Source organism: Phyllopteryx taeniolatus, chromosome 2 (genome assembly GCF_024500385.1).
Source record: "Phyllopteryx taeniolatus isolate TA_2022b chromosome 2, UOR_Ptae_1.2, whole genome shotgun sequence".
In the NCBI taxonomy this organism is placed as follows: Eukaryota; Metazoa; Chordata; class Actinopteri; order Syngnathiformes; family Syngnathidae; genus Phyllopteryx; species Phyllopteryx taeniolatus.
Genome location: NC_084503.1, coordinates 12,227,822 through 12,242,653, shown reverse-complemented (window position 1 = coordinate 12,242,653; position 14,832 = coordinate 12,227,822). Strand labels below are relative to the sequence as shown.

At 42.0% G+C, this 14,832-nt stretch overlaps 1 protein-coding gene across 11 annotated transcripts in view; it reads right to left on the bottom strand.

The window, feature by feature from the left end:
* Positions 1-14,832, bottom strand: part of myo9aa (myosin IXAa) — a 176,904-nt gene that overhangs the window by 87,779 nt on the left and 74,293 nt on the right. For all 11 annotated transcript variants that reach the window (XM_061760855.1, XM_061760846.1, XM_061760862.1 and 8 more), the window contains 2 exons: positions 8,438-8,532; positions 8,302-8,364 (listed from right to left, as the gene is read on the bottom strand). In XM_061760855.1, coding sequence (XP_061616839.1) covers positions 8,302-8,364; positions 8,438-8,532 — 158 coding nt within the window. The remainder of the gene's footprint in view (positions 1-8,301; positions 8,365-8,437; positions 8,533-14,832) is intronic.

The window sequence follows — 14,832 nt, the reverse complement described above, 5'->3', positions numbered from 1 at the left end:
CGCGAATGGTTGTTTGTTTATATGTGTCCTGCGATTGGCTGGCAAACAGTTCAGTGTACCCCGCCTCTCGCCCGAAGATAGCTGGGATAGACTCCAGCACGCCCGCGACCCTTGTGAAGATAATGAGATACAGAAAATGGATGGATGGATGGATGTGAAGGTTAAGTGCTGAAAAGGTGCAAAGACAATTTAATAGTGAATTGTTGAGATATAGCTTCAAACTCTTTTTCACCATCTCAGCTGGCCAGATTTTGTGGGTGGTGTTAAAACAGGATGATGTCACCAGGGAACAACATCAATCGGGGCTCCCCTACTATAAAACTAATGAGCGCCATCTATGGCTATTTACTAGAATTGCGAGTTACTTAGCAATAACAGGGTTCCTCCACATACTTGGCAATAACAGGGTTCCTACACATTTGAGAATATAAAATTCCATGTTTTCCAGACCCTAATTTCCAGACATCTCAGTAAACAAAGTGAAAGTGTAAAAAAAACGTGACATTTGAGTAAATGTATGTTTTGTAGTCAAAATAGAAAGTTTTACTGCATCAATTTATTTTCCCTTGCAAAGCCTGAGGGATTGACTATGACAAGTCATTCCAAACCCATAACTTTCTAAAGGAATGTAAACGCTAAATTAAATAACAGGTATGACGATAAAATTCTTTTTTTTTTTTTATTATTACACATATATTCTGTATAGGTGGTCTGTATATATATATATATTTGTTTTAGATATTCATAGTTTTTGGTTTTAGAAAGCATAGAAAGCAGAGCTGTTGGAACAGTCTTGGAAACACGAATATTTTTCCATATAATACTTTCCATTTTCCATACTTTTCCAGACCTGGAAATTTCCATCCATCCATCCATTTTCTGTACCGCTTCTCCTCACTAGGGTCGCGGGCGTGCTAGCCTATCCCAGCTATCTCCGGGCGAAAGGCGGGGTACACCCTGAACTGGTCGCTAGCCAATCGCAGGGCACATATAAACAAACAACCATTTGCACTCACATTCACACCTACTTATGAAATCAAACTCCATACTTGCGTAGGAACCCTGTAATAACAGCTTGGCCCATTTCTATCTCCACTGCATCGTGCAGTTAGCCATCAAGCTATGCTTACAAAGCGAAAAATGAATCTTTCCTGAAGTGTTTGGTGTTATTTGAGCGACAGTGACTCTGTTGTGGTGACCCACGCGCAGCTCATGCAGCGAGCCAACGGCGAGTTGGACTGCTCCACTGCAATGTAGCCTGCTACTAGCAGCTAGGCTAGTACTTATTATCTGCTCGTGGACCAGCGGCAGACCGACATTGGCTTTGTCCAATACTCCACAGCCTTGCTCCATTCGCAGCACGTAGATCCACACAACAAAGGCACTTTAGGTACACACACAATGACAATCGGCCTGCTTTTCAAAACGCCAGACAATCTTATGTCTTATAAGATTATCCTATAAGATTGTCCTTAGGTCTGACGTGTTAAGAGAGGAGTCATCCCAATTTTAGAGTCTGAAACAGGTTGGGGCTGACAACCTTAAATAAAGACTGTGTTCAATATTTACAATGAAGTCTTACTGTGTGTGTGTGTGTGTGTGTTGGAGGGGGGAGACTTCTCTCGAGTCATGACGCTGTGAATTGTGACGTGGAGCAGAATATAGCCAATCAAGAAGCACCCTGACTCAAGAAAAGGAAACGACTGTAAAAATAAAGTATAATACTAAGCATGTCTTACCCAATGTGTTTTTTTTTGTATAAAAGTGGATTCACCAGACGGGAGTAAGTATTTTCCAAAGCGATTGTTTTTTTGAGGACATTTTATAAGGCTCCCGGCTCAAGCAAACCTTCGAGAAACATCGGCCCAAAGCCGGAAGTGTTTCTTCTTCTTCGGATTTGTGAGATCACGTGTGATCACGTGAGATTTTGAGTTCGGCATTTGAACAGAATCTTTGTGTGTGAGGTGTTCTTTGTTGATACTATCGGAGCACACCACACAATCGGCCAAAACTGTGAAATGCCAGATTTGTTTATCGTTATGTGTGGGGTCAGTCACAGATAAAAAATCTTTTAAGAGTGGAAAAATCTTTGTGTGTGTACCAGGCCTAAAGGCTTGCTAACTGTTTATTACTTTCACTAGCCCACAAGCTAACGAGCTAGTGATGAGAACGTTCGACCGCGGCGGGGTCACTTAAAACGTCAGCACCTCGCTCTGAGTTGTTGTGTGTGGGTCCCCACATAACAGACACATAGGAAAGTCAACTGCAGAGGTGGGTAGAGTAGCCAAATATTGTACTCAATTAAGAGTACTGTTACTTTAGAATAGTATGACTCAAGTTAAAGTAAAAAGTAGTCTTCCAAATATTTACTTGAGTAAGAGTAAAAAAGTACTCAGTGAAAAAACTACTCAAGTAGTGAGTAACTAGTGAGTAACTTCTGATTTATTTTTTAGAAATCAGAACATGAACGTAAAATTTACTAAAAATATAAATGTGCAAATTCAGATATTGCTGAACAATATCACTTAATCTAAAACATTCATCATTCATTCATCTTCCAAGGTGATTATCCTCACTAGGGTCGTGGGCGTGCTGGAGCCTATCCCAGCTGACTCTGGGCGAGAGGCGGGGAACACCCTGAACTGGTCGCCAGCCAATCGCAGGGCACATATCAACAAACAATCATTCACACTCTATTTCACAGGCAATTTAGAGTCTTCAATCAACCTACCGTGCATGTTTTTGGAATGTGGGAGGACTACGGAGTACCCGGAGAAAACCCATGCAGGCACGGGGAGAACATGCAAACTCCACACAGGCGAGGCCGGATTTGAACCCAGGTCCTCATACCCGTGAGGCAGATGTGCTAACTAGTAGCTCACCGTTCCGCCTAACCTAAAACATAATAAATAAAATCTTTATAAAATCAAATCTTTGTAAAATAAATTCAGGCAAATTCAGCTCCAAGAAATGGTGTTAAACTGTATTGTTTCTACAACCCCAATTCCAATGAAGTTGGGACGTTGAGTTAAACAAATAAAACAGCATACAATGATTTGCAAATCATGTTCAACCTATATTTAATTGAATACCCTACAAAGACAAGATATTGAATGTTTAAACTGATCAACTTGAATGATTTTAGCAAATAATCAACTTGGAATTGTATGGCTGCAACACGTTCCAAAAAAGCTGCGACAGGTGGCAAAAAAAGACTGAGAAAGTTGAGGAATGCTCATCAAACACCTGTTTGGAACATCCCACAGGTGAACAGGCCAATTGGGAACAGGTGGGTGACATGATTGGGTATAAAATGAGCTTCCCTGAATTGCTCAGTCATTCACAAGCAAAGATGGGGCGAGGGTCACCTCTTTGTGAACAAGTGCGTGAGAAAATAGTCGAACAGTTTAAGGACAACGTTCCTCAACGTACAATTGCAAGGAATTTAGGGATTTCATCATCTACGGTCCATAATATCTTCAAAAGGTTCAGAGAATCTGGAGAAATCACTGCATGTAAGCGGCAAGGCCCAAAACCAACATTGAATGCCGGTGACCTACGATCCCTCAGGCGGCACTGCATCAAAAACCGACATCAATGTGTAAAGGATATCACCACATGGGCTCAGGAACACTTCAGAAAACCAATGTCAGTAAATACAGTTCGGCGCTATATCCGTAAGTGCAACTTGAAACTCTACTAAGCAAAGCAAAAGCCATTCATCAACAACACCCAGAAACGCCGCCGGCTTCTCTGGGCCCGAGCTCATCTAAGATGGACTGATGCAAAGTGGAAAAGTGTTCTGTGGTCCGACGAGTCCACATTTCAAATTGTTTTTGGAAATTATGGACGTCGTGTCCTCCGGGCCAAAGAGGAAAAGAACCAGCCGGACTGTTATGGACGCAAAGTTCAAAAGCCAGCATCTCTGATGGTATGGGGCTGTGTTAGTGCCAATGGCATGGGTAACTTACACATCTGTGAAGGCACCATTAATGCTGAAAGGTACATACAGGTTTTGGAGAAACATATGCTGTCATCCAAGCTAGGTCTTTTTCATGGACGCCCCTGATTATTTCAGCAAGACAATGCCAAACCACATTCTGCACGTGTTACAACAGCGTGGCTTCGTAGTAAGAGTGTGGGTACTAGACTGGCCTGCCTGCAGTCTAGACCTTTCTCCCATTGAAAATCTGTGGCGCATTATGAAGCGTAAAATACGACAACGGAGACCCCGGACTGTTGAACAGCTGAAGATGTGCATCAAGCAAGAATGGGAAAGAATTCCATCTACAAAGCTTCAACAATTCGTGTCCTCAGTTCCCAAACGTTTATTGAATGTTAAAAGAAAAGGTGATGTAACACAGTGGTAAAGATGACCCTGTCCCAGCTTTTTTGGAACACGTTGCAGCCATAAAATTCTAAGTTAATGATTATTTGCTAGAATTAATAAAGTTTACCAGTTTGAACAGTCAATATCTTGTCTTTGTAGTGTTTTCAATTAAATATAGGTTGAACATGACTTGCAAATCATTCTATTCTGTTTTTATTTATTTTTAACAACGTCCAATTTCATTGGAATTGGGGTTGTACTTGTTAAACAGGACAATTCTGTAGGCTCACCAGGCAGATTACAAAAACAGGAACAATGCTCCAGTGGATATAAAAACTATACACACCCCTGCTCAAATACCAGGTGTTTGTGTTGTAAAGGAATTTTGACCAAGATAAACCATTTTAAAACATTTTACACCAAAAATGTGATCTAGAATTTGTACAACTCAACTGATTTATTTGTGTATTTTTTTGAGAGGGGAAGTGAAAATAAACAACTGAAATAAATTTGTATGTGACTGACTTGGATGTTTAAATTGCTAAAAATGTGAAATGACACAGGGAAAAAGCATTGAACACATGAAGAAAGGGGGGTGCCAAAAGGTATGGAAAGCCAATACAACACCTAAAATCCATCAATAATCAAACAGCAATCCAGCCCCTTGTCAGTGCAAATGAGTATCAGCTGGTTCAGTCCTAATTGATGGCCTACAAAAAGGTCTCATTGCCAACGTATGAGTCAAGACACATCTCATGATGAGTAAGAGCAGAGAGCTGTCTCAAGACCATCGCAAACTAATTGTAACTAAACATGGTGATGGCATTGGTTACAGGCACATATCTAAGCTTCTGAATGTTCCAGTGAGCACGGTTGGGACCATAATACGTAAGTGGAGAGCCAATCATAACACCATAAAATTGCCTCCATTAGGCGCTCCTTGCAAGATTTCTGACAGAGGAGTGCAAAGAATAATCAGAAGAGTTGTCCAAGAGCCAAGGAGCACCTATGAGAGCTTCAAAAAGACCTGGAATTTGCAGCTCCTGTTGTCACAAGGAAAAAAGTGAGTAATGTACTCCGCCGCCATGGCCTGTTTGTACGCTCATCAGGCAAGACCCCATTGCTGGAAAACAAAAACATGTCAAAGCTCGTTTAAAGTTTGCTGAACAACATTTGGACAAGCCAGTTAAATACTGGGAGAAAATAGTCTGGTCAGATGAGGGCAAAATTGAACTGTTTGGATGCCAGAATGCACAGCACGTTTGGAGGAGAAATGGCACTGGACATCACCCTAAAAACACCATACAAACAGTAAAGTTAAGAGGTGGGAACATGATGGTGTGGGGCTGATTTTCAGCAAATGGTACTGGTAAACTTCACATTATTAAAGGAAGGATGAATGGGCAAATGTACCAAGACATTCTTGACAAAAATCTGCTGCCATCTACGAGGATGATGAAAATGAAACGAGGATGGACATTTCAGCAGGATAATGATCATGAACATACCGCCAAAGAAACTCTCAATTGGTTTCCAAGGAAAAAACAAAGCTGCTAGAATGGCCCAGCCAAACACCTGACTTGAATCCAATCAAAGATCTATGAAAAGAACTGAAACTCAAGGTCCATAAAAGCGGACAGAACCTTCAAGATTTGAAGACTCCTTGTGTGGAGGAACGGGCCAAAATCACACTAGAGCAATTTATGCGACTTGTTTCTCCATACACGAGGCGTCTTGAACCTGTCATTGCAAACAAAGGCTTTTGTACAAAGTATTAAATAAATACCAGTTGCCATGTTCAATACTTTCTCCCTGCGTCATATCACATTACTATACACAAGTTAATTTCTGAACTTATGTGTTCTACTTTCTTTGTATGTATGGATTACTTGGGTTGTCCGCAACATCCGATGTAATTTTCATGTCAATAGCACCTTTGGAAATATATTTGAGAAAAATGGTGACGTGTTAAATACTTATTTTGGCCGCTGTAACTGGCATGTGGTTGTGTTCAGAAGTAACAGATAACATTCAAACTCATGTTCAATGGGAGTCCACACACACCTGCCAACATTTCAAGCTGTTTGCTGAACACACATTGGTAAAGTGTGTGTGTGTGTGTGTGTGAGAGAGAGAGAAAAACATGCAGAGCACAAGATGTATGTTTTACCATTACTTATGACCATAAAATAGTGCTAATGTTGCCATATGCACAGCCAAAACAACAGCAAAAACATCTGCAACTTGCTGAAATGTGTTTTCTCAAGTTAGAAGTGGACTGAAATATCCAAGTTTGGGCGGTGATAAAACTATGCTGCATGTTAAAGTTGTTGTTTTTTGTAGTCTGTAATATAAACAGTCGTGTGCGGCTGTCACAACTCACTTTGATTGGTCCACAAACCCCAATAGAAGACTGTGTGTGTACATGTGACGTTCTTGTATTGTTTGATTGGTGAACTTGAGTCAAACATCACTGTGGTAACGGTGGATTGGAGCAACGGCGCCCTATATGGAAGTTGAAAACAAAAGTCTAAAAATAGATCGCACACGCAATTATTGATAAATGAAAACTAGCAACCAGGATGCAGATTATTGTAACGGAGTAAAAGTATTGTTTCTTCTTAACATAAATACTCCAGTAAAAGTAAAAGGTTTGCTTCATTAAAACTACTCTGACCAGTACAATTCATTCAAAATGTTACTTGATTAAATGTAAATGTAGCATGTTCCTACCCACCTCTGGTCAATTGTTCAACCATGCTTAACCATAACGGCACACATTATTCCGCCAGTAGTTGACTACAGACACTTGAGCACACAGCATACGAGCGAATGTACAGTATTTGATTAACAGGTGAAGGGCTCAACTCCAGCGCCTTCAGCGGCCACGCCCACACAGTCCTGCAGCTTGAAGGCAGCCCTTATTTTTCATGATTTCAGAGCCTCACCACCACCTATTTAGTGTATGCGGTCAAGTGCAGAGGAATGCACAGATATATATACTGGGGAAACCAAGCAACCACTGAGAGATGGCACAACACGTGAAGACTCAGGTGTCCTTCCCCTCCAAGAGAAACATCACTCTTTTGAGGACAAAAATGTGTATATTCTGGACAGGGAAGACATATGGTTTGAAAGTAAAGAGTAAAGCGAGGCCATCTACACAAAGGTGAAAAAAAAACATCGCTTAACAGAGGAGGGGGCTTATGACATCACCTATCTGCCACTTACAATGCAGTCTTTCCGTCCATTCCAAAAAACGCAATAATTCTGCCTCCAACAAACAGCACGGCTCCTTGACTGTTAGGCAACTCCACGATCACTTTACAACTGAACGAAATATTAATGAGGGAGTTTCCATCCTCTCTCTGCCAGGCGGCTTAACAGCTCTCTCCATTTCTTGCATTGCAAAAGAATGATACCATACGTGGTTTGGGGTGTGCCTCTAAGTTGGAGCATAAATAGCTGAGTTTTCCACACAAACACTGGCTACTTTGCCCTAACTAAGCCTTGTTGCATGAACTGATGAAGAGTGCTCAGAATAGAGGCGAAACATCTTTTAAGACAAACAGAACAGTCCAGTTGCAATCGGTTCAGTGCCCTGAAAAGAAAATGACCTGGATGAACGAGAACATTCACAGACATTTCAGAGCCTCATTATACATACATAGTGATTTTTTTGTATTTATTTTTTAATTCATTCAAATTTGGTAGGCTTTTTAATAACAAAGGCCTCTGTGGGGTGTCAAATTTACAAAGACAAATGTTTGACCCCTTTGTTGGGTCTTCAAATATTAAAGTACCTTCTTCTGACAACTATTGTTTATTGTAAAGTAATGAAAAAACACAAAGTTGTAGTTTGTTGTGCTGACTTCACATTTCAACACACATTACACAATGCAACACTGGAACTTCCTGTAACAAATCTGTATGATTTGAGATTAGGATCTGCCTTTCAAAGAAGTACTTACCGCTCATTGTGCTCCTGATAGACCAGCCTTGACTTCTCCAAGAGGTACTTCTCCACATATGCTCTGAAATGATGATAAATATTAATTTATTTTTTATCATCATCAGTAAAATGCATGTTTTTTTTATGTTCCCTACCCTCTCACAGTCCCACTTTCCTGGTAGTTGACCTGGATGAATTTGCCAAAGCGGCTTGAGTTGTTATTGTGAGCCGTCTTCGCATTGCCAAATGCCTGAAGATGAAAGAAAGGGAGACACCGTGTTAAGAACAAAACATGGGGGGAGCTATGAAGCGAAAGAGACGCCTTGTACAATCTGATATATTGAATCTAGTGCCAGAGGTCAAAAATCATGTATGAAGGAGAATGGAGGTGTGAAGAACTCATTTGTGGATCAAGCATACATGGAGTTTTGAATTCATGCCAAACATTGTCTTGAAATGCTGTCAATCACAATGGCGCAGACCAGGCTTTTCCTCTTTCATAGATTCAAAGTGTCAGCCGGAAACAGATTAATAACATGGTTATAGCGTCGATTCAAATCAGAGGGGAAAAAATGGCAGTGTGAGCCTGGCACAACTGTTTTAAAAAAAAAAAATAATAATAATAAATAAATAAAAATAAAAATGTTTTTTTTTTTTTAAACTCCACAAGTGATTAATAGGGTCTGTGTAGCCACATTGGAAATGTAGTGGTTGTGCCTTAGTAAGATGCTAGCGTATTTCCATATTTCCCTTTAACAGTCTATTTATGTTGTATGGCTACATGAAGGGAAAGTACTAGAAACGACCAGAAACGGCCCGTGTCAGGGTCTAATCCGGCCTGCAGGCACTGTTCTGCCCATCCCTCAAGTTTTAGTTAATTTTTATGTATAGACTCGTACTTTGAAACTCATGTTTTTGCTTTGACACAACTAAAATAGAATCGTAAGTGCTGTGAGTAGCGTGACGTGACATGCACGAAGCTGAGAGAGAAGAAAGATCAGCGCAGCGGGGCACGCCTCCAATCAATATGCAATAAGAGAGTGAGACTTTTTGTGAAGCACTGCCAATGTATGTATTATATCATGTTTGTTTCGTAATTTAATGTGCATATGTGCAGTTAAAAATGAGTTTGTGAAGTTAATTGGGACATGGGTTTATTAAAGCCCAAATAAAGTGGTTAGGTTACGTCAGACAAACAAATCATGTGAGTGACTCGCTGTGGTGGCGATCCCCTGACAAGGAAAAGCTGGAAGTCACTTCTTTTGTGAGATGTAAGCTACAAGGTACTTTGATCCATGCTAGTAGTTGGAGAGGGCGTTGCTAATTGTTTGTGCAATGCTAACCTCATATAAATTCATTGCCTTTTATGGCAAGCTACTGAGTGACAATTAAATAAGTTGCAAATTTGAGTTTCTATTTTGTACTTACTGTGGATGTGTGTCTTTTATAGAAAGAGGAAATACATTTGTTTTCATTTTTTGTTTCACCCCGTCAATCTGCCTGTATACTTTTACAAGGCAGGAGGATAACTTTCATTCTAAAAAGTTCCCACTTTAGTTTGTATGGTGTGATGAGTCAGTTGAGCCTTTCAAGATTTTCAGATGGATGTGGAGATGTATGTACATTTGAAAAGATTTCTAAATAGGTTGTTTTATAAAAGGTACATACAGTTTGTTGATCGACTGTGATGTCGAAGTTGCAACTGCAGACTTTTTATGACGACATTTGAGATTGCTCATATGATTTGAAACAGAATTGGCAACAAGATAATTAATAAATGTGAATATGTAGTTGTAATTATGTCCACCCAAAAAGATGATAAAAAAAAGTTGAATCGTCATTATTAATACCTTATAAGGCCACAGATATACTGGTCCGGCCCACTTGAGATCAAATTGGGTTGGATGTGGCCCGCGAACTAAAACAAGTTTAACACCCCTGCCCTAGATAAACCCTGCAGTTATTTGTAGCTTTGCCACAAGTAAACTAATTCTTTTGTGAATCATTTAGAGCTGTTCTGTCTGTCTGCGGAATGAGGAAACACCCCTCCCTGACCCAACCCTTTACAAGTGCACTCACCGTGCTGTCTTACATGCAAACTGTGAGCAACAGCATCCGAAATCTTAAAACAAAACCTCCCACAGTTAATTGGATATGAATTAAAAAATACAATGTTAGCATTTATGCTGGGCTGGTTGGATTCCAACTTTGCTGCAATGCAGAAAATAGCACTAGAGTTTTAGCTCCAACTGCTAAACAAATCAAGCCAACCTCATAATGGGTTGTTGTTTTTTTTTATTATCAGAATATACGCATTAATGAGTCAGCGCTGTAGTATTTACTGGTCAATAACAAATCAGGAGTAGCAGAAGCAGTAAAGGCATCAGTAGACCAGGAGACCACAGTTGTCTAAAAACTCAATTCAAACAATCAATTGAAACATGAATCAGGCAGGGAGTGTCTGGATGATCACCTTAGCTGCATTTGATGCAATAGTGTGACACCGGTACACTTTTTTCAATATTTTTTTGGGGTGTTTTTTTTTAATGGCATAACCAGAATCCGAATCACCGGCAACCTTTTACTGCTTAGTGACTGTTTTTTTTTTTTTTTTTTGTCTTTATGTCTCAAAAGTATTCTCTTTTGACTGTCAATTGACTGTCTTTTGTCGTACTAGAGCGGCTCCAACTACCTGAGACAAATTCCTTGTGTGTTTTTGACATACTTGGCAAATAAAGATGATTCTGACCATACAAGTATAATCCACCGAGCGGGCAAAAATGGCTTTCGTCATTTCCAACCTGACTGGTCGTGCGGAGGCGTGGGCTACTGCTAAATGGAGCCGCAATTCCACCGCGTGTCATTTGTGCGCTTTTTTCGTAAAGACTTCTTCTTTTCCTTTCGGCTTGTCCCTTTAGGGGTCGCCACAGCGCGTCTTCCTTTTCCATGTATGCCTATCGCCTGCATCCTCCTCTCGAACACCAACTGCCCTCATGTCTTCCCTCACGACATCCATCAACCTTCTCTTTGGTCTTCCTTTAGCTCTCTTGCCTGGCAGCTCCATCCTCATCCTTCTACCAATATACTCACTATTTCTCCTCTGGACGTGTCCAAACCATCGAAGTCTGCTCTCTCTAACTTTGTCTCCAAAACATCGAACCTTGGCTGTCCCTCTTATGAGCTCATTTCTAATTTTATCCAACCTGGTCACTCCGAGAGCAAACCACAACATCTTCATTTCCGCCACCTCCAGCTCTGCTTCCTGTTGTCTCTTCAGTGCCACTGTCTCTAATCCGTAAATCATGGCTGGCCTCACCACTGTTTTATAAACTTTGCTCTTCATCCTAGCAGAGACTCTTCTGTCACATAACACAACTGACACCTTCCTCCACCCGTTCCAACCTGCTTGGACCCGTTTCTTCACTTCCTGACCACACTCACCATTGCTCTGGACGGTTGACCCCAAGTATTTAAAGTCCTCCACCCTTGCCATCTCTTCTCCCTGTAGCCTCACTCTTCCCCCAACCCCCCTCTCATTCATGAACATATATTCTGTTTTACTTCGGCTAATCTTCATTCCTCTGCTTTCCAGTGCATGTCTCCATCTTTCTAACTGTTCCTCTACCTGCTCCCTGCTTTCACTGCAGATCACAATGTCATCTGCAAACATCATGGTCCACGGGGATTCCAGTCTAACCTCATATGTCAGCCTATCCGTCACCACTGCAAACAGGAAGGGGCTGAGGACTGATCCCTGATGCAGTCCCACCTCCACCTTAAATTTGTCTGTCACACCTACAGCACAACTCACCGCTGTTCTGCTGCCCTCATACATGTCCTGTATTATTCTAACATACTTCTCTGCCACTTCAGACTTCCGCATGCAGTACCACAGTCCCTCTCTGGGTACTCTGTCATAGGCTTTCTCTAGATCTACAAAGACACAATGTAGCTCCTTCTGACATTCTCTGTACTTTTCCATCAACATCCTCAAGGCAAATAATGCATCTGTGATACTCTTTCTAGGCATGAAACCATACTGTTGCTCCCAAATACTCACTTCTGTCCTCAGTCTAGCCTCCACTACTCTTTCCCATAACTTCATTGTGTGGCTCATCATCTTTATTCCTCTATAGTTCCCACAGTTCTGCACATCACCCTTGTTCTTAAAAATGGGCAGCAGCACACTTTTCCTCCATTCCTCAGGCATTTTTCACACGCAAGAATTCTATTGAACAAGCTGGTCAAAAACTCCACAGCCACCTATCCTAGATGCTCAATGTATTCCTTTCGCCTCTCCTCGGTCCTCTCAGTGTCCCACTTCTTCTTAGCTAACCTTTTTCCTTGTATGATTTCCTGTACTGTGAGGTTCCACCACCAAGTCTCCTTCTCTCCTTTCCTGCCAGAAGATACACCAAGTACTCTCCTGCCTGCCTCTCTGATCACCTTGGCTGCAGTGGTCCAGTCGTCTGGAAGCTCCTCCTGTCCACCGAGAGCCTGTCTCAGCTCTTCCCGAATAGCTGCACAACACTCGTCCTGTCTCAGCTTCCACCACATGGTTCTCTGCTCTGCCTTTGTCTTCCTCATCTTCCTCCCCACCACCAGAGTCATCTTACACACCACCATCCTATGCTGTCGAGCCACACTCTCCCCTACCACTACATTACAGTAGGTAACATCCTTCAAATTACATCGTCTGCACAAGATGTAATCCACCTGCGTGCTTCTACCTCCGCTCTTGTAGGTCACCCTATGTTCGTGCCTCTTTTGGAAAAAAGTGTTCACTACAGCCATTTCCATCCTTGTTGCAAAGTCTACCACCATCTGCCCCTTCAAGTTCCTTCCCTGGATGCCGTACTTACCCATCACTTCTTCATCACCCCTATGTCCTTTACCAACATGTCCATTACAATCTGCACCAATTACGACTCTCTTTTTGTGTAAAGACTATGGAGCAAATTTTTCAGTTTTCCACACCATAATCGTGAGGCAGCTCGCTCCCTTGTCACCTTACAACAAGGCAAGCGCAGGGTGTCAGATTATGCGGTTGAGTTTCGCATTCTAGCAGCTGAGAGTTTTGGATCGCGAGCTGGACGGAGTTCGGCGGAGGGCTACGTCACCGCGTACTTGGAGGACGAGCCTCGGTGACCAGCCAAACAAAGGCAGATCCCCTGTTGCCAGTTTCAATCCACTGGCTAGCGTCATCGCAGATGAACCCATGCAACTGGGCAGGTTCCGTCTCTCACCTGAGGAACGTCAACGCCGGTTGAGGGAAGGGCGCTGCTTCTACTGCGGGCAGTTGGGTCATTCCAGTATTTGGTGATGCCTTTTAGACTAACTCACGCTCCAGCTGTGTTCCAGAACTTTGTCAATGATGTCCTGCGTGACATGTTGAATGTGTATGTTTTTGTATATTTGGACGATATTTTGATATTTTCCCCGGATGAGGAGACTCACATCATTCATGTCCGCTCTGTGTTGCAGCAGTTATTGCAGAATGAACTATATGTCAAGGCTGAAAAATGTGAGTTCCACAAGGCTTCCGTTTCTTTTCTGGGGTTCGTGCTGGCTCCAGGTGAAATCAAAATGGACCCTTGCAAAGTTGATGCCGTGACTAATTGGCCCACTCCCTCGTCACGCAAAGACATAGAAAGGTTCTTAGGGTTCGCTCATTTCTACAGAAAGTTCATTAGAAATTTCAGTTCAATAGCCTCGCCTTTGCATGATCTTACCTCGCCACAGAGACCTTTCGTATGGAACCCGCTTTGTCAGGCAGCTTTTCAGAAACTTAAATCGAGCTTTACCTCTGCTCCCATCCTCACTTTGCCAGATCTCAAACAGCAATTTGTGATAGAAGTTGATGAGTCTGATGCCGGTATTGGAGAAGTGCTCTCCCAGAAATGTCTCAAGGATGGTAAATTACATCCTTGTGCTTCTCTCTTCAAAAAACTGACCCCAGCCGAGAGAAATTATGACATTGGTGACCGTGAAATGCTGGCAGTCAAGGTGGCTTTGGTGGAGTGGAGGCACTGGCTAGAGGGGGCACATAATCTGTTTTTAGTATGGACAGATCACAAGAACCTGGAATATTTTAAATCTGCTAAGAGATTAAATGTGAGTCAGGCTAGATGGGCTCTGTTTTTCATTAGATTCAATTTCACGTTATCTTACCGACTAGGTTCGAAAAATGGTAAGCCAGATGCTTTATCGCGCATTTTCTGCGCAGAGAATTCTTTGTCCGACCCTAAAACCATTTTGCCCAAGTCATTTTTCGTTTCTGCTTTTGTTTGGGACATTGAGACTGCTGTAAAGGAGTCTCTGAAGAACACTCTTAGCCCTGAAAATTGCCCTGAAAACAGGCTTTATGTGGTTCCGACCATAAGGGGAAGAGTCATCCACTGGGCTCACACTAACCCGACTGTATGTCACCCAGGCATTGCCAAGACTCAATCCGTGGTCGAACAGCGCTTTTGGTGGCCCGATGTTAGAAGGGATGTTACCAATTATGTCAATGCTTGCCAGGTATGTGCTGCTAACAAGTCCTCTCGTA